The following is a 23,986-nucleotide window of genomic DNA, read 5'->3' on the forward strand; positions in this document are numbered from 1 at the left end:
CCCAGCTGCCTTTCCCCTTTGCATAGCTCCCAAGGCTTTCTTTAATTCTCCCGCCGTTACTTGCGGGATTTCAAATTCCTCTAGACTATTCTCTCTTCCATTATCGTCGTGGGTGCCACTGGTACTGTGTAAATCTCTATGGAACTCCTCAGCCACTTGAACTATCTCATCCATATTAGTAATGATATTGCCGGCTTTGTCTCTTAACGCATACATCTGATTCTTGCCAATTCCGAGTTTCTTCTTCACTGCTTTTAGGCTTCCTCCGTTTCTGAGAGCATGTTCAATTCTATCCATATTATATTTCATTATGTCAGCTGTCTTACGCTTGTTGATTAACTTCGAAAGTTCTGCCAGTTCTATTCTAGCTGTAGGGTTAGAGGCGTTCATACATAGGCGTTTCTTGATCAGATCTTTCGTCTCCTGCGATAGCTTACTGGTATCCTGTCTAACGGAGTTACTGCAGACTTCTATTGCACACTCCTTAACGATGCCCACAAGATTGTCGTTCATTGCTTCAACACTAAGGTCCTCTTCCAGAGTCTAAGCCGAATACCTGTTCTGTAGCTTGATCTGGAATTCCTCTATTTTCCCTCTTACCGCTAACTCATTGATCGACTTCTTATGTGCCAGTTGCTTTCGTTCCCTCCTCAAGTCTAGGCTAATTCGAGTTCTTACCATCCTAAGGTCACTGCAGCACACCTTGCCGAGCACATCCACACCTTGTACGATGCCAGGGTTAGCGCAGAGTATGAAGTCTATTTCATTTCTAGTCTCGCCATTCGGGCTCCTCCATGTCCACTTTCGGCTATCCCACTTGCAGAAGAAGGTATTCATTCTCCGCACATTATTCTGTTCCGCAAACTCTACTAATAACTCTCCCCTGCTATTCCTAGTGCCTATGCCATATTCCCCCACTGCCTTGTCTCCAGCCTGCTTCTTGCCTACCTTGGCATTGAAGTCGCCCATTAGTATAGTGTATTTTGTTTTCACTCTACCCATCGCCGATTCCATGTCTTCATAGAAGCTTTCGACTTCCCGTTCATCATGACTGGATGTAGGGGCGTAGACCTGTACAACCTTCATTTTGTATCTCTTATTAATTTCACAACAAGACCTGCCACTCTCTCGTTAATGCTATAAAGTTCCTGTATGTTACCAGGTATGTTCTTATTAATCAGGAATCCGACTCCTAGTTCTCGTCTCTCCGCTAAGCCCCGGTAGCACAGGACGTGCCCGCTTTTTAGCACTGTGTATGCTTCTTTTGGCCTCCTAGCTTCACTGAGCCCTATTATATCCCATTTACAGCCCTCTAATTCATCCAATAGCACTGCTAGACTCACCTCACTAGATAACATTCTAGCGTTAAGCGTTGCCAGGTTCATATTCCAATGGCGGCCTGTCCGTAGCGAGGGATTCCTAGCACCCTCTGCAGCGTCGCAGGTCTGACCGCCGCCGTGGTCAGTTGCTTCGCAGCTGCTGGGGACTGAGGGCCGGGGTTTGATTGTTGTGTTCATATAGGAGGTTGTGGCCAAGTACTGCACCAGGGTGTCCAATCCTGCTCTGGTGAGGGAGTGCGTTACCGGTTCTGGTCACCGGGATCAGGCAGCACTCCAGGCCTGTTTGTGCAATTTTCTCAACACACGGTTTTTTTTTTTTTTTTAGTCCGGTGGAAAATTGCGCGGCACCGGGATTCGAACCACGGACCTCTTGCACGCGAGGCGGGTGTTCTACCTCTACGCCACCGCTGCACCTAATAACTGGGCGAAAACGAGTTGTGAGAGGTCACGGGGGTCGGAGCACCGCGGTAAACGGTTCCGCCGAAACAGACGTTTAGGGTGGCCCTGACGAGGGCCGTTTGTGTGTGCCCGTGGGGCCGACTCGTGGAGGACGAGCTTTACTTCTTGGCTGCCTTCTTTGGGGTGGCCGCCTTCTTGGCCGCCGGCTTCTTGGGTTTCTTGGGCAGCGACGCCTTCTTCTCGGCCTTGGGCTTCTTTGCTGGCTTGGCCTTCTTGACCGCCACCTTCTTGGGAGCCTTTTTGGGAGACTTCTTGGGAGTCTTCTTGGCGGGCTTCTTGGCGGCTTTCTTGACGACTCCTGCAGCCTTGGCCTTTTTCTTCTCGCCCGCAGCGGCGCCCGCAGCCAGCTTGAACGAACCGCTGGCGCCCTTGCCCTTGGTCTGGACCAGCGCGCCCGAGGTGACGGCCGACTTGAGGTACTTGCGGATAAACGGCGACAGCTTCTCCACGTCCACCTTGTAGGTGGCCGCCATGTGCTTCTTGATGGCCTGCAGCGACGACCCTCCGCGCTCCTTCAGCTCGCCGATGGACGCGTTCACCATGGCCGACACCTTGGGGTGGCTGGCCGTGGTGCGGGGTTTGCCGGCTCCGCGCGCCGCCTTCTTCTTGGGGCTCTGGGGTGCCAACGACGCGGCCGGCGCGGCTGCGGCTGTGCTCGTCTCCTCGGCCATGACTGCTGCGAGAAAGAAAATGCTACGGACAAAAAACCTGTGCGAACGCTACGAGAGCAACCGACGAAGTGGCGTGTGACGGTCGACCGGGTGCGCGGCTTCCCGGCGGCGGCGGCGAAAAAAGCGCGCTCGCCGCTCATTGGCACAAATCGTGCTGCCGACCGGCCAATCGCGCGAGGCCGCGAGCCCGCGGGTCTCTACGATGCTGGAAATGTCGAAATTTCGTATCCGTTCACTTTTCGAGACCAGAAATGTCGCAAAAGATAGCTTTACAATGCCAACTACTTAGCACAGCCGGATGTATCGAACTCCTGGCTACCTGTAGAACCAAAATTGAACGCTGTGACGCAGCGCGTTACAATTTTGTGCGCACCAAACTACAACCATAGCATAGAAGACGCCATCGCTACGGTGTTCACGTTTGCTCATCGATACACTAGTTTCGGTGTCTAATCCACCTATCGTGTCACGATGACATCATTGGTCGATGCTGAACAGGCGACTCGCAAATTCTGGCTCAAATACAACCCGTTGGAGCTCAGGTTGCCCGAGTGAAAGCGCAAACTGCGCCGTACTCCGACATCAGTTTTTGTGTTTCTCGGGTCGCAGTTCGGGACCATTTCGGGCCCTAGTTTCACGCCTTGTGCCGCTTCGACCGGCCGCAACGGCGGCCCAGCGTATAGGGCCGCGTTCAGGCACTTTCTCGGCTCGGCACGAAAGTGCGGGAAAGTCCCAGGCGATCTGAAAGCGCTGCTTGCGGCCCGAAAAAGCCTGCGCGGCAACATTCTGGGCGCCGCAGCAGGCCAACGAAGCATCGCGCCGGCTTGTCTCGAACACGGATTCGCAGCTCTGATCTCCTAGTTTCAATCAGCAGGGCATCCCAGTTATGGGCTGCAACGCGAGCCCCTCCAGGAGCAGTAGAGGCCTGTTGCGGAAGCACACGCACCGACCGCGCGCTGTTTTCTCTGGGGGTGGGTAGGCTGAGCCTCACGGCAATCTGCACCGATTTTGTGGAAGTGTACAAAGAGCGAAGAATCATCTTTTTTTAGGTAGCAGTAGTAATTAAACTTAACAAGATGTATAGATTATAGGTAGTACAAGCCTGCCCTCCAACATCTAGTCACGATGATGAGGAAGTAGATCAGTTTTATGAAATTGTTGAATTAGCGATGAGAAAAGTGCAAACTCAGTATACTGCAGTAATGGGCGACTTCAATGCAAAAGTGGGGAAAAAGCAGGCTGGTGAACAATTAAGCAATTGGCAACTAAGGCGTGTATTCTAGGAACGCTAGAGGAGAAATGCTGGTCGAATTCGTAGAAAGGAATAAGCCGCGAACAATGAACACCTTTTTCAGGAAGCGTAGCAACAGAAAGTTGACCTGGAAAAGCCCTTATGGTGAAACAAGAAATGAAATTGATTGCATACTTTCTGCCGATACCAGCATAGTGCAGGATGTTCATGTGTTAGCTAGGATAAAGTCCAGTGATCATAGGTTAGTCAGAGTTAAGATTCACCTCAATTTGGGGAGAGAAAGAGTAAAATCGGTCAAGAAGAAACAAGCCAACCTAGAGGCAGTAAGGGTAAAAGCAGACAAATTCAGGCTGGTACTTGCAAACAAATATGCAGCCTTAGAACAGAGGGATGAAGATGATATAGAGGTAATTAATGAAACCGTAACTAGGCTGGCTTCTGAGGCAGCAAGTGAAGTGGGAGGCAAGGCAACCAATAGGCAAGCTCTCCCAAGTAACAAAGGGCCTAATAAAGAAATTAAACTGAGAAGCTAAGGAAACATAATAACAATAAAACGAAATGTCCCACGGTTGGTACCCTATAACAGCGTAGCCTTCCGGGTGCTTCAGTGAACGTGCGCAGAGCACTAATCATCGAACCATGGCTTGTGCCGAAGTGACAGGCACCAGAAGGCAAAATGTTTGGTGTTGTAAGTGCTAAACCTAATTTTCTAGTCTAAAAAACAGGAACATTTTGCGAAAGGAGGAGAAGCGGTGGCAAGAAAGGAAGAAATGGTCAATAAGTTTCTGGTTCATTACCGAAAGAACAGCGGTTAGTCGTGGATAGACCAGATCGGTAAAAATTTAGGCGGGGAACTCGAGAGCGGAAACTTGATACCGTCACCTCGCACTGGCGTGAAAGGCATTTGCTGGTGTTCCACTGAAACTTTAGATGTTGAAAATCACGTGCAGAAAGTATGGATGATTCACTACAAATCCAGAATAAAAGGCGTTGAATCTGGCTCCTATTATAAAAGAGGAATCAAGAAGTACATTTAAAACCGGACCATTTAGCGATGACGATGCGAGCGAGTCAGCTGATTCATGTAAAAAGATTCCGCTATGTCCGGGGTTCGGACAAAGCGGACTTGAGACAAATAGTCTGGGACTAGTGTCGAAAATATGCTCAACAGGTGTGACCGACCAGTGCAAGTTAAATGTGTACAGACCGAAAGCGCGCCTGTAACCATATCTGTTGACCAATTTTCGGATGGCCAGAATTAGCACAAGGAATCGAGCAAGGAGTACAATCGGCGAGACGGAGAGCAAGAGACCAGTTAAGCTGAATTGAAAAGATGCCAACGCCGGCCTTGTCTAAATGCTGTGATGCATCCGTTGAAATTATTATGTGAGGCGGAAATTGATTAAGGTAACCTTGAAGGAGGCCTTCAAGTATGCGCGCCGGAAGAAGCTTTGCGTGTTTTGGAAAAATAGAATGATAGATGAGTTTTACCTTGAACCAGGCACGTACCGAGAATTTTTTTTCGGGGGGGGGGGGGCAACCCAAGGTAACTTTTCTATGCAAATGAGGGGGGGGGGGGTACCTTTACTAGTACAAATGTTAATAACGCCCGCCATCCGCCGCAAAGACCCGTAAACCCGCAAAAGAGAAATGAAATAAGGTGTATCTCACAGGTAGGCCTGTGAGATACACCGCTCCTTTATTAGGCAAGCAAGGAACCACATCAAATGAACTCGCGCAGGAAGAACATTGCCAAGAACAATTAAAAAAAGCGAAAGTGTAAAATAAAGATTTCTATGGTAGCATACAACTAAAAAAAAAAAAAAACAGCAATTGAAAAACAAGGCACACGGCCCACGCGGGGTTGTGTTACTCTGCCAGCCAATCACAGAAAGAAACAAAGTCGTCGTCATGCGGCCTTTTCAAAATGGCGTCGTACTTGATACCTCCGGAGCGTCTGCTATTCTTGAAGAGTCTTTTCATCGACGGTAGCAATGAGGTGTGCAACAGACATGGACAAAGTGTATGGAGTCTTAGCACTTCACTCTTCAAAAGTCTGCCTGTCATGGTTGCTTAGTGGCTATGGTGTTGGGCTGCGAAGCACGAGGTCGCGGGATCGAATCCCGGCCACGGTGGCCGCAGGGGCGAAATGCGAAAACGCGCGTGTACTTAGATTTAGGTGCACTTTAAAAATCCCCAGGTAGTACGAATTGCCGGAGTCTCCCACTACGACATGCCTCATGGTTTCGGCACCCGTAAAACTCCATAATTAATTAAATATTCAAAAGCGTGCGGTATATTTCACTGCTGAGCCCGTTTTACTCATGAAATTTCACTGCCAACTGAATTGCAACTTGACAATATACTGCATAGTTGCAGCGAAGCAAGGATTTCATTTCGGTTTAATAATAAAGAATTAGGCATTCGTGATTCCACTATAATAGGCGAGAGAAAATGTATAAATTTACGCGCTAATAAATTTATTTTTGTGGTTACCGCCTGATTTGGGTAACAGGCAAAATTTGAAGTACGAATTATTCGCAGCCTCGCGGAGGAACAGTGGCTCACCGTTATGAGGGCGTGTGCAGGGCTTCACTGCAGACTTGAGTTATATTCGATTAAAACAGCGTTTTTTTTTTTATTAGCTATGGAAGAATTACAGAGGAATATACATTTGTGGAACAACCACAATTCTTTTGGATCCCTCGTTTACATATCTACCAAGTGCCACAACCGACTCGTATTGTTATTTGGGAAGTTACGTAAGGATGCGTGGCCGCCAGTCCCGTACTACCGTGTAGAGCGCAGAACGATGTGGTTGTAGACGTACTGAGCCCACCGCGGAAGGTTAGAAAAACACCTATACATAAACACAGCAGAGAAGTGGCTACGTCAGGCGGCTCGACTGATAACTGCAGAGGCGTCATTCAGAACACACGGAATTGTTCTCCACTTCCGGTGGCTTTTTCTCTACTTCCTTTTTAAATAAAAAGATGTTGATCCATAAAGATTTTCATAAACAGCGGTTTATGTAAATTTGTTAATTTTCGCTTTTTCTTCCTGTTTGGCTGTTGCCTTGGCTCTCTCCCTTAGTAGGTCGCTTAACTTCTCAACTCCTCGCGACTCTTGTTTCCAGTTGCCAAGTTTGCACGAAAAGTGCTGTAGAATTAGGGAAAAACCAGACGAGGTAACGGGTGACAGTCATAATGCTTATGGGTTTATGAGGAAGCCTTAGCTCGGGTGCTCCTATCCGAACACATGTAGAAGGAGAATTCGTTTTTCTCGGCAACCACTGCACCAAATTTGACGAGGTTTGTTGCATTTAAAAAAGAAACTTAAAATCTAGTGACTGTTGGTTTCCAATGCTTGATTTAGATTGGCAATTTATTACTGAAAAATTGGCAAAATATCAAAAATTTTCAGAAAACCAAACTATCACGTTTACAACTCTCTAATTCAGCAGGGAAAAATAATATGACAGTTCTGTGAATTGCACTTGATGTTACATCTAAAGGGCACAACAACGATATGTTACGCATGAATCTAAAGAAAATCAGTATATAGAAATACAGCTCTTGCAGAACCCTTGTACACAATGTAACAAATTAACGTAATATATAAATTGACGTATCGAGTTTGTCCGCTTTGAATGATCTAATGGATGCCGTTTACAGAACCGCGGTATTTCTTTTCGATGCAGAAGTATTAATTTATAAACTTTGTGCGTCTATTCTTTTCAAATTTCTGAAAATCTTTTTCACAAAATTCACCCCATAAATCGAAATTCCGCGTCCAACAGTCACTAGAATTTACCTTCTCTCTCAAATGCAACAAATTTCATTAAAATCGGCCCAGGGGTTAACTCAGAAACGCGTTTTTGCGTTTTGCATCTGTTTATCGGAGTTGGGCCCGAGCTAAAGCTTCCTCTTAAAGGTTATTGCAGGGTTTGTTGATGGACGCTGCTTCGCATTGTTTTATTTTTCACCTTATCTAACCCATGTCGCGGGTATATGGTTCCGAGGATCTGCCACCGTCGCGGCGAGCCGTCCCTCGAGGAAATAATGAAGCAAAAGGACAAGTTAAACTCAACTGGCGTTTTGTCAGGCCGCAACTCGTTTCTCGCCCATACAGACCAGCTGACCACGAACGGAATCTCTTTCCTGGTCTCTAACGAAGCAACAGCAATGCGCGTGACCGTTGAATGGGTGGTGACTGCTGAACGCATCTGCGCTGGCGCCGAATCTGTGAGAAAACGCCTTCACACCCCAGGAGATGCCGATAACTACCGCCATACAAAAGGAGTGAAAAAGGCAGCAAAATGTTGACCGCGAAATAGCTCTGAAATCTCAACATTGATTTGGCGGCGCTGTAGGAATCTGTGTGAGGATTGGTGGCGTGGGCGGAGAGAGGGGGGGGGGGGTATGCCGCTTAATTTCGGGGGGGGGGCTCTTTGGGTACGTGCCTGCCTTGAACGAATTAAATTTTGGAGAAATCACGTTCAGCAGGCGAACTTGAAGTTTCGATAACAGCCCCTGAACAAAAACAACTTGTGGCTGTTGCTTCAACTTGTTCAACGTGTTGCAACTTGTTCTGTTGCTGAATATGTGCTGTATCGGGAGTTTCTCATGTTGCTGTACAATTCACTCATTGACACTTTTCTAGATAAATATATAATTTGAGAGGTTTATTAATTAATTAAGACTATTTATGTAAATAAGCGGAATGCAAAAAAATAAAATAATCTGGGTATCTCCAGGTCTACCTTGGTTCTGCCTAGCTACGTGGCGTATTTTTAAATGTTGGAGGACATGCTGTACAGTTGGGACATGCTGTACATACATAACCAATGGCGCACGTGGCACAAGGCCTGTGTGTAGGGACTTTTGAAGGAGAGGAAGAGTGCCGTAACTGATTCCTCTTGCGAAACTGGTACTGGAATAACCAGTGTTACGACTCACTTTGTGCGGCCAAGAATGGAACGGGTGCCAAGCGCCCGAGACATTGAAAATTCCTGGCATATTCACCCACAGGAGAAGGTCCCAGACTACTAAACCGTTAAGCTGAGTGGGACGCCGCTGCACACAATTAACATGCCCGATATGGACCCAAAAGAGTGTTCAGTACTGGAGTCGCATACACAGGCGCTTTGCTAGGAGCTTGTAATCACAGTTCAGAAGTGTGATTGGACTCCATGTTCTTAGATCGGTGCTTCTCGACTCATCCTTACAGAAGAGAGTGATTATATAGCCCCTCTCTTTGAGACGCTGACAAAGTTCGTTCACTGAGTAACCTGTTCACCAGTGATATGAACGGCTTCCCTAAACAATGTTGAAAACTTATAAATTCTACTGTCAGACCATCGGATCCGGGACTGCGATTATGCTTCATAGACTTGAAAGCTGAAGATAGCTCGTCCTCGACTACAGCTGGGCCACGAAGTTCCGGCGGCTGGTGAAACGAACGGAAAGACTGGCCGGGCACACAAGTTCGTGTGCCTCGCCATTGCAAGAACTCCGTCTCGCTCGGATCCCCCGGAAGACGGAGGTCCACTTCACAGCTCTGCAGCTCCTTTCAGAGTCGATCTCCTCGCGCGCTCGAATCTTGAAGCACGTTCATCCTATTCTGTGTCTCTCTGCTGTGGAGCGAGTGAATGAGTGATGCCGTGGATTTAGACGCCACGGTCTGTTCCATTGCGAGAATAATTTCGAATCGGCAAAGCTACTGGGACGTGACTACGTAAAAACGATCGATACGGCTCCGCACACGTATACCTTCACTGATCAGGGTGAAGCACGCGCCAAGCATCGACCAGCTCTCGCAGTACGACATCTGCAGCCCTGGTTTTTAAATTTTGCAGTTTCTCTGCAGGATACACACAATCTATCTGCTTTAAGACACAATTTAAGTCTCCCACGAGAATAAGCCGAGAGGGGCCTAGCAAGTATGGATCTAATCAGCGAAAAACTCTCTGACCTCTACCCTTGCATGGAGCGTAACATTAACGCTTCGAATGCCAGAATCAAGATCCACCGACAGGATACGGCCCTCGGCGTTCCTGGCATGACGAAGGCCAAAGCCGCTAAAATCCGGCATCAAAATGATGGCCGTGCCTCGGTTGCCCGGCTCGCCACAATTGCAGAAAGACCTGGGGCGTCAAGGCGGCCGATCTGACCGAACCTGTGGACAAAGGTTTCTTGGAGCACCAGAACATCTGCCTTTTTGGATTTAGCTAAGTTGACAACCTGTAACTGTTTTGAAGCCCTAGACAAACCTCTACAATTGAAAGAAGCTATAGAAAGAGAAGGAGCCATATTGGGTGGAAGAAATCTATCGGAAAGCTAAGTCGAGCGTAACGCCATAAAACAGTAGAAAACGAAGCGCGAACGATACAGGTTAGTGGATGCAAGAAACTCAATTAGAGCAGCAAAGGCTCGTTTGAGCAAACATGGAAAACCACGTGGGAAACGAAAATCCTCAGGACGGGCGTTTCCCAGCCATCGGATGATGAGTAGTTTTAAAAGAGAAAATAGAAGATATAAGTACAGCGCCGTTACTGCCTCTCGTGCGAGGGCACCTCCACAGCGCTGTACAGGTACGGGGAAAGGGATTAAAAGAGTAGTGGAGAAAATAGTGCATAGATAGAGATATCCTTCCCTTATTTTTTAACATCTGTTATTGCCACTTCGGATAAAAGAAAGAGAAGTTTAGTTTGGTCTAGTTGGCGCCTGTCTTGTGTGTCTGCTTGTTAAAACACAAGGCTCGGCGTTGAGGTGTCAGCGGATGTAGCTAGACATGCAGTTACAGCTATTTTACTACTTTACGTGCATTCATTTTAAGTGAAAAAAAAAGGACAAGAAAACACAGTGTGTGTGTGAAGTAATTTTAGAGAGAATGGAAGAGATAAGTGCAGTGCCGTAACTGTCTCTCACAGGAGGACACCTCAACAGCACTTTTTCATGCAGATGCCAGGTTGATGATTTGCAGGTTCAGCATGATCGAGTTAAAACTGTCGTGCCGATTGCCGAAGTATTGAGTTTTATTGCTCGCAACCGTATGATGAGTGACAGATGATCAAGAAAAAGAGAAGCATAATTAACCCAAAGAAAGCTACACGGCATCACAAGACTGCAGTTTCATCGTAGATTTACACAGCGTGTTTTATAACTGTTTTGCAGATGGTCCACTCCGTAGCTGTTGTTCTACATAAAAAAAAAAGATGGTTCTTCGCTCTTTGTACACTTCCACAAAATCGGTGCACATTGCCGTGAGGCTGAGCCTGCCCACCCCCAGAGAAGACAGCGCGCGGTCGGTGCGTGTGCTTCCGCAACAGGCCTCTACTGCTCCTGGAGGGGCTCGCGTTGCAGCCCATAACTGGGATGCCCTACTGATTGAAACTAGGAGATCAGAGCTGCGAATCCGTGTTCGAGACAAGCCGGCGCGATGCTTCGTTGGCCTGCTGCGGCGCCCAGAATGTTGCCGCGCAGGCTTTTTCGGGCCGCAAGCAGCGCTTTCAGATCGCCTGGGACTTTCCCGCACTTTCGTGCCGAGCCGAGAAAGTGCCTGAACGCGGCCCTATACGCTGGGCCGCCGTTGCGGCCGGTCGAAGCGGCACAAGGCGTGAAACTAGGGCCCGAAATGGTCCCGAACTGCGACCCGAGAAACACAAAAACTGATGTCGGAGTACGGCGCAGTTTGCGCTTTCACTCGGGCAACCTGAGCTCCAACGGGTTGTATTTGAGCCAGAATTTGCGAGTCGCCTGTTCAGCATCGACCAATGATGTCATCGTGACACGATAGGTGGATTAGACACCGAAACTAGTGTATCGATGAGCAAACGTGAACACCGTAGCGATAGCGTCTTCTATGCTATGGTTGTAGTTTGGTGCGCACAAAATTGTAACGCGCTGCGTCACAGCGTTCAATTTTGGTTCTACAGGTAGCCAGGAGTTCGATACATCCGGCTGTGCGAAGTAGTTGGCATTGTAAAGCTATCTTTTGCGACATTTCTGGTCTCGAAAAGTGAACGGATACGAAATTTCGACATTTCCAGCATCGTAGAGACCCGCGGGCTCGCGGCCTCGCGCGATTGGCCGGTCGGCAGCACGATTTGTGCCAATGAGCGGCGAGCGCGCTTTTTTCGCCGCCGCCGCCGGGAAGCCGCGCACCCGGTCGACCGTCACACGCCACTTCGTCGGTTGCTCTCGTAGCGTTCGCACAGGTTTTTTGTCCGTAGCATTTTCTTTCTCGCAGCAGTCATGGCCGAGGAGACGAGCACAGCCGCAGCAGCGCCGGCCGCGTCGTCGGCACCCCAGAGCCCCAAGAAGAAGGCGGCGCGCGGAGCCGGCAAACCCCGCACCACGGCCAGCCACCCCAAGGTGTCGGCCATGGTGAACGCGTCCATCGGCGAGCTGAAGGAGCGCGGAGGGTCGTCGCTGCAGGCCATCAAGAAGCACATGGCGGCCACCTACAAGGTGGACGTGGAGAAGCTGTCGCCGTTTATCCGCAAGTACCTGAAGTCGGCCGTCACCTCGGGCGCGCTGGTCCAGACCAAGGGCAAGGGCGCCAGCGGTTCGTTCAAGCTGGCTGCGGGCGCCGCTGCGGGCGAGAAGAAAAAGGCCAAGGCTGCAGGAGTCGTCAAGAAAGCCGCCAAGAAGCCCGCCAAGAAGACTCCCAAGAAGTCTCCCAAAAAGGCTCCCAAGAAGGTGGCGGTCAAGAAGGCCAAGCCAGCAAAGAAGCCCAAGGCCGAGAAGAAGGCGTCGCTGCCCAAGAAACCCAAGAAGCCGGCGGCCAAGAAGGCGGCCACCCCAAAGAAGGCAGCCAAGAAGTAAAGCTCGTCCTCCACGAGTCGGCCCCACGGGCACACACAAACGGCCCTCGTCAGGGCCACCCGAAACGTCTGCCTCGGCGGAGCCGTTTACCGCGGTGCTCCGACCCCCGTGACCTCTCGTTTTCGCCCGGTCATTCGCGGTCCTCCATCGATCGATCGCGCCGCCGTAACCATGGGCTCCGGTCTCAAATAACAACCAGGTCACGGACTTCTTGCCCGTGCGCGTTTTTCTGGCATACTGCGTGGTTAATGTATGTAAGTTCTGATTAACTGTATAATGTATCAAGATATTAGGAAAGGTAGTTGACCTATGACCAGTTTCTGTGCTATATTGGTGTTTTAACTTCCTGAACATGCCGTTAACAGGCTTCTTAACAAGAGAAAGAATACATATTTTAGAGGGATAATCTGCTGAGACGGCTTTTGGTATCGAGGAACAGCCGGTTATGAACATAAAAAAACTTTGCTATTGAAATATTTTGGAAACGCTGTGAAGCTATTAAATGATGGTGCCTTTTGCTCTAAACCATCTGTATCAATTGTGGGAAACCATCAGGGCTAATTAATAGCTATTTGAAAAACTCATTTTGTCAGATTCGAAGTGTCAGATCAAGCTCAGCAGTAATACACAGCAGTGACTCTTAAGGCCCCATTTCGTTCCTGCTTTACATTAGTGATATAATATTGATACCTTGTAATCTGCATCTTGATACCTATTCATACCTGCATTTTACCGGTGATAACATATGGGGCAGAAATTTCCCGAGGTTGACAAAGAAGCTCGAGAACAAGGACTGAGCAAAGAGCGATGGGATAAATGCTAGGTGTAACGTTAAGAGGCGGGAAGAGAGCGATGTGGATCAGAGCAAACAAGGACGGCCGATATTCTAATTGACATTAAGAAAAAAATGGAGCTGGGCAGGCCATGTGATGTGTAGGATCGATAACCGATGCAGTGCGTTGCAAAGCACAATTGAGGATGGCAGAATGCTAGATGGGGTGTTGAAATTGGGAAATTCGCAGGTGCATGTTCGTATTGGTTGGCGTAGGACAGGGTTAATTAGGGAGTCCTGCAGTGGACATAAATATAGGCTGATGATGACCTTGGAACACCTGACATTGTTTTTATGTACATGAGATTTTTGTTTGTGGCAGTGACATCGGGGTACGTATTCTTGCACGGTCGCTTTCAGTATGGGCTTATTGGCTGTTTAAGCAAAACCAGAATAGCTGATTGACTAATCAAGTACTATGAAAAGCGATAATATCGCTGTAAGTGACAGTCCGAGAATATGCCCCCAGTTCCCTGATGAAGCAGGTGCGAGCTGGTTAAGAGGCAACCAACTTTCCCTAAATGTTGCCAAAAGCTAGCTACAGTTGTGTGGCGTCACAGAAATTCATACGTATTTCTGTGAATGCTTGTACTGAAGACAACATACGCTGCTGTACGTAGCGACTTATCAAGAACAGTAGGCATGCCTAAGCAATAGCGATATGCACTGCCATCGTGGTTTAACTGTTAACTTTGCTACTGAACTTCTCACACCTGCACTACTGCAATTTAGCTTGAAGCACCATAAGAAAGAGTAACCTGAATTGCATTTGTCCTCTAATGTTGTCATCACAAGCTACCATATTTTCGTCAGAATAATATGCTAACATTAACTGAAATTATGTGAAATTTGTTGTCCTTGCCCATTAGGGTTGCCAGATCTGGCCACTTATGATGGCTCGTGGCGGGAAACACTTAAACTAGGCTACTCTTAAAGGCAACATTCTGTCATACGAGCTACAAGCAAGCTCACTGTACTACGCTTGAACGCTACTCATCGCCATGTTCGAAAGGGGCGGCGCAAGCTTCACATAATGAGGATAAAGTTCGGACTGGGGGCTGAGGATCTCTAATTACCTGTTCATGATTGGTTATCCCTCCTCATATGATGTAAGTACTATTATTAATTGCTCACTAAACTGCTCTCTTTGCAGTAGAACACGTTGTGGAGCTAGTTGGTTCATAGCTTTCAAAAGTTAAAGTGCCAACAGTGACAGCACACCAAGAAGGAACAGGACAAGACGCTACTTGCAAGCTGTGTATTGAGTAGGAGATTCTTAAGGTGGAAAGGTGAAAAATTGGGGTAAAGTGTAGTGCGGTAACTGTCCGTCAGTAGAAGACACCTCAACCGTGCTGCACAGCGGGGTGGGGGAGAGAATGAAAGTAAAGCTCAAAGGCGGCTGAATACATAGTCATGGGGAGAGGGGGAAGACAAAAGAGGTGGCTTTCATCTATTAATGAACGTAGTGTCCCTGTATATGCTACCGCAGGGAGCAGAGTTGCGCATAGGTCCGCCGTTGTGTTCCAGCGCTGCAGTGACGCAACTCTTCGAGCGCGCTGGAGGCAAACGCAGCGCGGTGTTCCATTTGCTTTCTTCTCTGCTGGTCGTGAGCTACATGCGGCAATTGTTCGGAAGCGGTGAGCAAGAGGATACTTTTTAATGTAGGCTGCGCTCGAATGATTGGCGCAGCCGGAGGAGTGCCAACCTCCCGAAATATTTGGTTTGTATGTGCATATACTTACGGGGAAATAAAACATATGTATAGCCGGCCTGCAGTGGTGGAGAACAGAGATCAACCAACCACATACAACGAAATTGCGCAGCACTTTTATCTCGGCAGGAGAGACTTTCCCCTTCCACACAAGAAGTTAAACAGAGCGCAGGCATTGACCCTCAGATTATTGCAAACAGGCTCATATCCCAACCCGGCTTTATTCCCCAAAATTTATCCCGACACCTATGCCACTAGTTCTTGCAGGCACTGCAATGACATCGCTAGCCTAGACCATATGCTCTGGCGTTGCCCCTCGTTACGAGGCACAGAACAAATCAATGAAGACAAGTGGCTCTCCGCTATCAAGAGCCCCGATGCCGGGGTGCAACTATGGGCTGTCTAGAGGGCCCACGATGCGGCGGTCGGGCAAGGCCTGACTGTCCCAACGTGGGAGCGGCCCGCAGCGCGCCGAGTCGCGTACCTCGGGACCTTATTAAAGTTTTGCATCCATCCATCCATCCATAGTTGCGGGGAAACAAAATATATGTATTTACAATATACACAGTTACGAGGTTGTAGCTCAGTAGCCCGGGTACGAACACCTATCGATCGTCGAGACACTTCAACCTCCTCTTCACCTCACAACGTCCAATCGTCCACAACGGCACAAACTCGTACGTGACATTAACCCCCGGTGGCAGAAGCATCGTCTCGATGCTTCCTAGGGTGTCAAATCAGTGTGTGAGTTATAGGGCTTTAGTCGCGAAACGTGCACGATGTCAGTTCTTGGTGGGTTAGAAGACATCGAAGTCGCAGGTGATATATGTGAGGCTGGTGACTTGGCGAAGAACTCTGTATGGCCGAACGTGTCGCGGCAGCAGTTTTTCGTAAAGGCTGACGCGACGGGAGGGTAACCAAAGCAGGACAAGTGACTCTGGGATGAAATGAACGTCCCGACAACGACTGTTGTAACGGTCCTTCTGGCTATTCTGAGACTCCAGAAGACGGTCACGGGCAATGCGACGTGCTGTGGCCGCGCGAACAATGGCGTCGTGAGCATAGAATGTGGTAGTAGTGGCATCGATCGGAAGGGAGCAGCGAGTCAAGAGGGAGAAGTGGGTCACGGCCATATAGTAGATAGAACGGAGAATAACCAGTAATATCGTGACGCGACGAATTGTACGCAAACATCAAGAAGGGTAAGGTGCAGTCCCAATCCCGGTGATCATCGGACACGTACATGGAAAGCATGTCCGTGAGTGTACGGTTGAGACGCTCGGTGAGTCCATTTGTCTGTGGGTGGTAGGCTGCCGTGAACTTGTGGGACGTGCAGCAAGAGTGAAGAAGGTCGTCGACAACCATAGGAAGAAGACAGCGGCCCCTATCAGTGAGTAGCTGACGTGGGGCACCATGATGTAGGATCAGCGCATGAAGGAGAAAATCAGCCACATCAGTCGCGCAGCTCGTAGGGAGGGCCCGCGTTATGGCATAATGCGTGGTATCATCGTCATCAGCCTGGTTACGCCCACTGCAGGGCAAAGGCCTCTCCCATACTTCTCGAACTACCCCGGTCATGTACTAATTGTGCCCATGTTGTCCCTGCAAACTTCTTAATCTCATCCGCCCACCTAACTTTCTGCCGCCCCCTGCTACGCTTCCCTTCCCTTGGAATCCAGTCCGTAACCCTTAATAGCCATCGATTATCTTCCCTCCTCATTACATGTCCTGCCCATGCCCATTTCTTTTTCTTGATTTCAACTAAGATGTCATTAACTCGCGTGGTATAGTCTGTCGCAACGGCCACCCACTTGTTGCCAGAGGATGAAGTTGGAAATGGGTCAAGGAGGTCCAGGCCGACGCGGTAAAATGGCTCACTGGGGATATCTATAGGGTGAAGGTGCCCAGCGGGAGACAATGGAGGCTTCTTGCGGCGTTGGCAGAGTTCACAGGCAGCGACGTAACTTCGAACAGAGCGATATAGCCCAGGCCAAAAAAATCGTCTGCGCACACGGTCGTACGTACGTCAGACACCCAAATAACCAGCCTTGGGCACATCATGCAACTGCGAGAGATTTGAGCGCACGTGCTGGGGAACGACCAGAAGCAGTTCAGCATCATGTGGACTCGTATTGCGTCGGTATAAGGTCCCGTCCTGGAGAACAAACATACGGAGGGAAACGTCCTGTTGCTCCGAGGTAAGGCGTTCGATGATGGATCACGAATATGGGTGCGTGATAAGTCGATGCGTGATAAGTCGGAGATCGACAAAATGCAGGTACCTGTATAGGTTGTGGTGCCATGGGGATGGTCGACAGGATAGCGGGAGAGGCAGTCTGCATCCTTATGTAGCCGCCCAGATTTGCAGGACACGGAAAAGGCGTACTCTTGCAGTCGTAAAGCTCAGCGGCCAAGACGGCCTGTCGGATCCCGTAGTGAGGATAGCCAACATAAAGCATGATGGTCCGTCACGACCGTGAAGTGTCGACCGAACAGGTAAGGGCAGAACTTAGCAATGGACCGAACAAGGCCCAAGCATTCACGTTCTGTTATGGAGTAGTTGCGCTGTGGTGCTGAAAGAAGACGGCTAGCATACGCGATCACGCGATTGGTGTCCCGATGTCGTTGGGACAAGACAGCGCCAATGCCATGGCCGCTTGCATCAGTGCGAACTTTTGTGTCGACATGCGGATCAAAATGACCCAACACGGGTGGATTGATAAGCGTTGAAAATGCTGCTGCCTGGTCGGGTCCCCAACAAAAAGTGGTGTCCTTTTTGAGGAGGTCTGTGAGAGGACGAGCGATTTCGGCAAAGTTCTGGATAAATCGCCGAAAATAGGAACACAGCCCTAGGAAACTTCGGACATCGGTATAAGAACGTGGAAGTGGAAACTCACCGACGGCACGAACTTTATCAGGATTAGGCTGGACGCCTGCAGCGTCAACCAAGTGACCAAGTACTCGTATTTGGCGGTGGCCGATATGGCATTTGGCAGAATTTATTTGTAGGCCAGTTCGTCGAAAAACAGCAAGGATAGCTGAGAGTCGGTGGAGGTGGCTCTCAAACGTCGGTGAATATACAATGACGTCATCAAGGTAGCAGAGGCACGTGGTCCACTTGAATCCGCGCAGAAGGGAGTCAATCATGCGCTCGAAGGTAGCAGGGGCATTCTACAGTCCGATAGGCATCACTTTAAATGGTTGAGACCATCTGGGGTGACGAAGGCGGTTTTTTGGCGATCTCGTTCATCCACTGCGATTTGCCAGTAGCCAGAGCGCAAATCAATCGACGAAAAATAACTGGCACCGTGTAAGCAGTCCAGCGCGTCGTCAATACGCGGAAGCGGATACACGTCCTTTTTGGTAATCTTATTAAGGTGACGGTAATCGACACAAAATCTCCAGGTGTTGTCCTTCTTTTTAACCAGAACGACAGGTGGCGCCCACAGACTGAGTGGTTTTAAAACAGAAAAGGAAGAGATAAGTACAGCGCTGTTACTGTCTCTCATGCGAGGGCACCTCCACAGCGCATGGACTGCAGGAAGGCTCGATAATATCTTTGCAGAGCATTTTGTCCACCTCCGATTGGATCACCTGGATTGAATAACCAGAAGCGTCACCAGTGTGAATTGGATGGGTGACGACACGGGTTAGACCTAGCGGGCGATTGCCAAAATCAAAGAATTTTTTTTTCGCTCTCTTTCCTTCTCTCCCTGATCTTTTTCTCCCCACTCCCCTTACCCTGTGCAGTGCTGTTGAGGTGTCCTCCTCTGAGAGACAGTTACGGCACTGCACTTCTCTCTTCCTCTCATCTAAAAAAATCACTACACACACAAAATCAAAGATGTCTTCATAGGACATCAGAATGCGGCGAAGGGCGTCGGCGTAAGGCAGGTCGTAAATCACTAGCTATCAAGTGTAAACTTGTTGCGTGAAGTAGGAGGGGCAGAAGCTGCAGCAGTGTCGAATCGTGACCCAAGATCATTTTACTTACTTTGTCAACGCTGTTCGAGATTTGCGGACATAATAATATCAAGGACTCCAGCAACACTATCGCGCAAGTTTTTCTTGCATGGATGTTTGGCACACACACGAATCTAGAAACACAAAACACCCTTCCATTATAGCACTAATTATAAAGGAATTGAGTGTCTCCTGATACTTGCTAAATGGAAAAATCAATGGGAATGTTCCTAAAAATCCTCGCAATATTGAAAAAACTTTGGCTGCACCGACAGCACCTATGCCTATGGCCTATTTCTTACAACCCACCATTGCACCACTGAAGTATTCGCAAGGCCACAAAAATGATAACACATGTCAATGCCACGCTTAACATAAAGAATGATTAATCATAGAAATGAAGCTCTAAAGTGGCCCAAGGTTTCAAAGAATTTTTAATAAATCAAATCAATGACACCGCTACTTAAGCAAAATGTTTCTAATGCACCTTCTAGAGATTTGCTTTGTGACTGTCTGTTATCACAGATTGGTCAATCAGGGTGTCTACCAAGTTGGCATTTTCAAATTCCCCGAGTTTTCCAGGCTTTCCCTGAGTGGCAGAGAACTTTATTTTAATATCAAGACAGGCTGACACCATGTCGCCTGATGCTGTCACTCAAGTAAGCATTAAAAAAACAATCCAGTTTGAATAGTAAGGAGTAGTGTTTATTTTATTCAAAATAGAAAACTGACGGGAGGGGATAGTAAAATGCACAGAAAATAAAATATATTCGAAAGAGAAAAATGATAAAGCCCATTGCAAATCGAGTCTGACATTTTAAAAAAGAAATAATAGTAAGCTTTATTTCCATCAAAACGATGGAGGGGCCGTGGGTAAAAGCTGCTGAACAGCTTGACTAGAGCCCACGGTCCCCTCTACAAGGCAGTACAGGAGCATATATGAAACACACAGGAATCTAACGAAAGACAAACACAAAATTGATTCGATTTAATGCATTACAAGGAAATCAATATTAAAATTGTTCAAAGACATAACATATCACGTGGCGCAGTTCGCGAACTGTAGTACGACCTAAATCAATTCCACATTTATTCAGATCATTAAGAAGTTTAGGCAAAATATACGATAGTGTGCCCATAGAATAGTTAGCACGGGGAGTGACCACCTTCCAGTATTCAGACTGATGTATAGTATAGTATGTGGGCTTCATTTCCAGCTTGGCTAGGTTGCGAAAAAATTTGCGATTTTCTTTTAATTCGCTCTTAAAGGCAACAATCAGTCTATAGCTCTATAATTTCCAGACAGGCATTATATCTGCTTTAATGAACAGAGTATGTGTATGAACATTGTAGGGGACATCAAAAAGAAGCCTAATTATCTTTTTTTGTAGGATGTACACCTTTGTAAAGTTAGTTACTGTGGTAGATCCCCATACTAAAAAGCAGTAAGAGAGGTGAGAGCAAAAAAGAGAATTATATGTAAGCCTTTTTACGCTGAATGGTAATATCGACCTGCATCTGGATAAAATACCAACGACACCTGACAGTCAAACAGAATCTACATGAACATATATTTTGCGGAAACGTGACCCCAAGACTTTTAATACCACTTACTATTTCTATTTTTCTGGTGCCGTAGATACGATCTATGTTCATATTTACCTGTTTTGTTTCGGTGTAAATAGCACAGCCTTAGTTTTCTTGGTGTCAACCCCTAACTGATTTGCTACAGACCATTCCAGAAGTTTTACAAGAGCGGAGTTTGCTATGTAGCTGATTTGCTCACAGTCTGTAGCGGGAAGAAATATGCTGGCATCGTCGGCGTACAATATATATTTGGCTTCAGCGCATGTATTTACAAGACCATTTATATAGATATTAAAAAGAAAAGGTCCAAGAATGCTGCCTTGAGGCACTCCTCTTGCAATCTGTTTTTGGTCGGAACAGTGCTCATGTATTTGAACATACTGGCGCCGATAGCCAAGGTAAGATTTTATGAGATTCCAGCAATGGCAACGCACTCCATACAATTAAAGTTTTTTGAGTAAAATGGAATGAATAATGCAGTCAAATGCTTTCGTGAAGTCAATGTACAGGCCCAGTACAGCCATCTTACTTGAAAACCGTGATAAAATAAACTCTTTTTGCTCTATCAAGGCTAGTTCCGTAGACCTATGCTTTCTAAACCCAAATTGAGCTGGGGTTAGAGTCGTATTTCTGAAAAAAAAAATAATTGAAAGGTGCTCGTGAATAATCTTTTCTAAACCCTTTGAAAATATTGGCAACACTGAGATAGGGCGATAGTTCTTGATGTCATTTCGATCACCTTTCTTGAACAATACTGTAACCTTAGCCACCTGCATTCTTTGTGGGAAAACGGCACTTGAGAAACAAAGGTTAAATATATGGATAAGAATCGGTGTGATAAGATCCATAATATGTTTAAGAGGTCGAATTTGCATACCTTCAACGTCACAACTAGAGCTTTTTTGAAGAGACATAAAAACGGACCGAACTTGTTCTTCGCTAACGGCCTCAAGAAAGAAAGTAGATTGGTTACTAGGGGGCATGAATCTTGAAAATTCAGACACTGGAAAATAATCGCCACTCTGCACAAAATAGTTATTCAATATATTCGCCAGGGTGCCACCGGATATCTCGACTTCGCCGATTTTAAGTTTAACTGTTCTTGGGGACTAGTTACTGCGATTTAAAACAGTGTTCAACTTTTTCCACAAAAGATCAGGCGTACGAGAGCAGGCGTCAAGTTCCGCATAAAAATAGTTTTGTCTGCTTAGCTTTATTTCTTTATTTAGCCGATTTCGGTGCATCTTAACCTCCTTGAGTTTTTTGGGATTTTTAGCTTTTATAAACTGATGGTACATAGTATTCTTCTCATTGATCTTTTTAATGAGCTCTGGCGTGATCCAAGGCTTGAGTATTTTGCTACCAAGTTTCAGTTGCTTAAGCGGAAAGTGCCGTTTATATATTTCAGCGATTTGATCAACGAACATGTCATACGCCTTAGCGCAATTAATCGCAAGACGATATTCGAAGTCAGAATTCAGCACGTCATTCCTGAAGGCATCTAGGCGAGTAGGATTTATTATTTGAGACTTTATAAATTGTTTTTTTTTTTATATGATGATTGTGTCCATCTAATATTATAAAGGTAGGAATGTGATCACTTAAGTCGCAGGTCATCACATCCGCAATGTTACTTTCACTGACAGAGTTAGTAATAATTAGGTCTAACAAAGTTTCGCTATGTTCTGTGATCCCAGTGGGCAAATTGATTTGGTTTGAGCACCCGTTTGAAGTAATGAGCATATTCATAGTGGTTTTGGCTGCTGAATCTCCTAAGAAATCAATATTAAAGTCGCCAGCAGATACAACAAAGTAACGAGCCTCAGAAATAAACGATATGAACTCTTCGTAGAGCGAAAAATGTTATCAACATTTCCATAGGGAGAGCGATAACACACCGAGAAAACAGAATTTTTCATTTTCGCTGTCAAAAGCTCGTAATCGCAGCAATAAACACAGAAACGAGAAAGCAGTTCACATTGTATCCCTTCCTTCAGTAGCATCATTACGCCGCCGCCACGACGATTTGAGCGATTTAAGTAGAATGACTGATAAGTTGTAAATCCGAAGTGACCATGATCATTTTTACACCACGTTTCAGTGAGCATTATCACATCAAACAGAAATGAAAACTAGATATGCATGCAGAAGCAAATGTTTTCGAAAATGAACTTTTTCTATCGAGTGACAGTAAGATCATTGGCATTAGGCCCGAACTCTGTCAGAAGTGAGATATTCTCAGCTGCTGGAAAGTAAATTTCAACTGTCCTCACATACTCTTAGTCCGCGCACAATGCCTTCGTTTTGTGTTTCACTGCTTTCAAGTGTTTGTTTTGGTTTGTATGAGGGTCACCTGCATTTTTGCTTTTTGAGCTCCAGCTCCTTGAAGGAAGAGGCGGCACAGTTACTTTCCCGATCTTCTATGCGACGGTCATTTCTGTTCTTGTCCTCGTTCCGCCGTGCGTTCGCCCCGCGGACTATTTGAAGCATTCAGTTGTACAGTCAACATTCGATTTTTCAGACTTACTAGGGGCCACGAAAACGTCCGAGAAATCAAATCGGGCACTCCGAAAAAAAAAAAAAATGAGTGCATGTATTTTACTGCCCTCCCGCATGCCCGCCAGGGGCGCTGACGCATGTTTCACCTGAAAAACTTCTCTTGCCTCGTGTTGCGGTTGCAGTGGTGCGCTCGGTACAGCTCGGTTGGTTCGGCGTTGTCGGCGCTCGACTGCAAATACCGCCGGCGTTGTATGCGTGGCAATATCTCTCTGTGCCTGTGCTGTGCTTGGTGCTTCGCTCAATGTGCAGTATGTGTGCGTGAGAATGCCTGGCCGCCGCCGAAATGACTGTTTCGCGCCCGGGTGCCGGACTGGATACAGTCGTGCGAAGGATGCATCAAAGGCGTCTTTGTTCAGCGTCCCACATGATGAAGAACGGCGAAAAGAGTGGGAGAGGAATCTCCACCGTGCAGATAAGAAGCTAGATGAGTCTTGTGCAGTCTGCGAGCTCCATTTTGAACCGCGTTTTGTAATCAGGGACTTCGTGCACATAATAGACGGCAAAGAGCTGCGCATTCCTCGTGACAAGCCGCTGCTGTCGAAGGATGCCGTCCCCACGATTCTTCCGAATTTGCCGCAGTACCTTACGAAGAAGACACCGGTCGATCACGACCAGCACACAGAGAGGAGCGACTCTCGGATAACTTATTATGTGTCTGGATATGTCGCACGAAAGTGCGTAATGAAATTAACCAACTGCCAGGATTGCATGAATGCGCTAACCGTGTCGTCCGAAGATGAGAATCCTGGGCTTGCTGCGTTAACACTGCACAGGGATAGAGGCG

At 47.3% G+C, this 23,986-nt stretch overlaps 2 protein-coding genes across 2 annotated transcripts; one reads left to right on the forward strand and one right to left on the reverse strand.

Moving 5' to 3' along the window:
* Positions 1-877: 877 nt before the first annotated feature.
* On the reverse strand, positions 878-3,355 carry LOC126537443 (histone H1-like). The gene has a single exon (XM_055073466.2). It carries the CDS (start codon positions 2,468-2,470, stop codon positions 1,898-1,900), a length of 573 nt encoding a protein of 190 aa, XP_054929441.1. The 5' UTR covers positions 2,471-3,355; the 3' UTR covers positions 878-1,897.
* A 7,155-nt stretch (positions 3,356-10,510) lies between these two features.
* On the forward strand, positions 10,511-13,075 carry LOC126537434 (histone H1-like). The gene has a single exon (XM_050184446.3). The coding sequence runs from the start codon at positions 11,978-11,980 to the stop codon at positions 12,548-12,550; it is 573 nt and encodes a 190-aa protein (XP_050040403.1). The 5' UTR covers positions 10,511-11,977; the 3' UTR covers positions 12,551-13,075.
* The last annotated feature ends 10,911 nt before the right edge of the window (positions 13,076-23,986 follow it).

Source organism: Dermacentor andersoni, chromosome 3 (genome assembly GCF_023375885.2).
Source record: "Dermacentor andersoni chromosome 3, qqDerAnde1_hic_scaffold, whole genome shotgun sequence".
NCBI lineage: Eukaryota > Metazoa > Arthropoda > Arachnida > Ixodida > Ixodidae > Dermacentor > Dermacentor andersoni.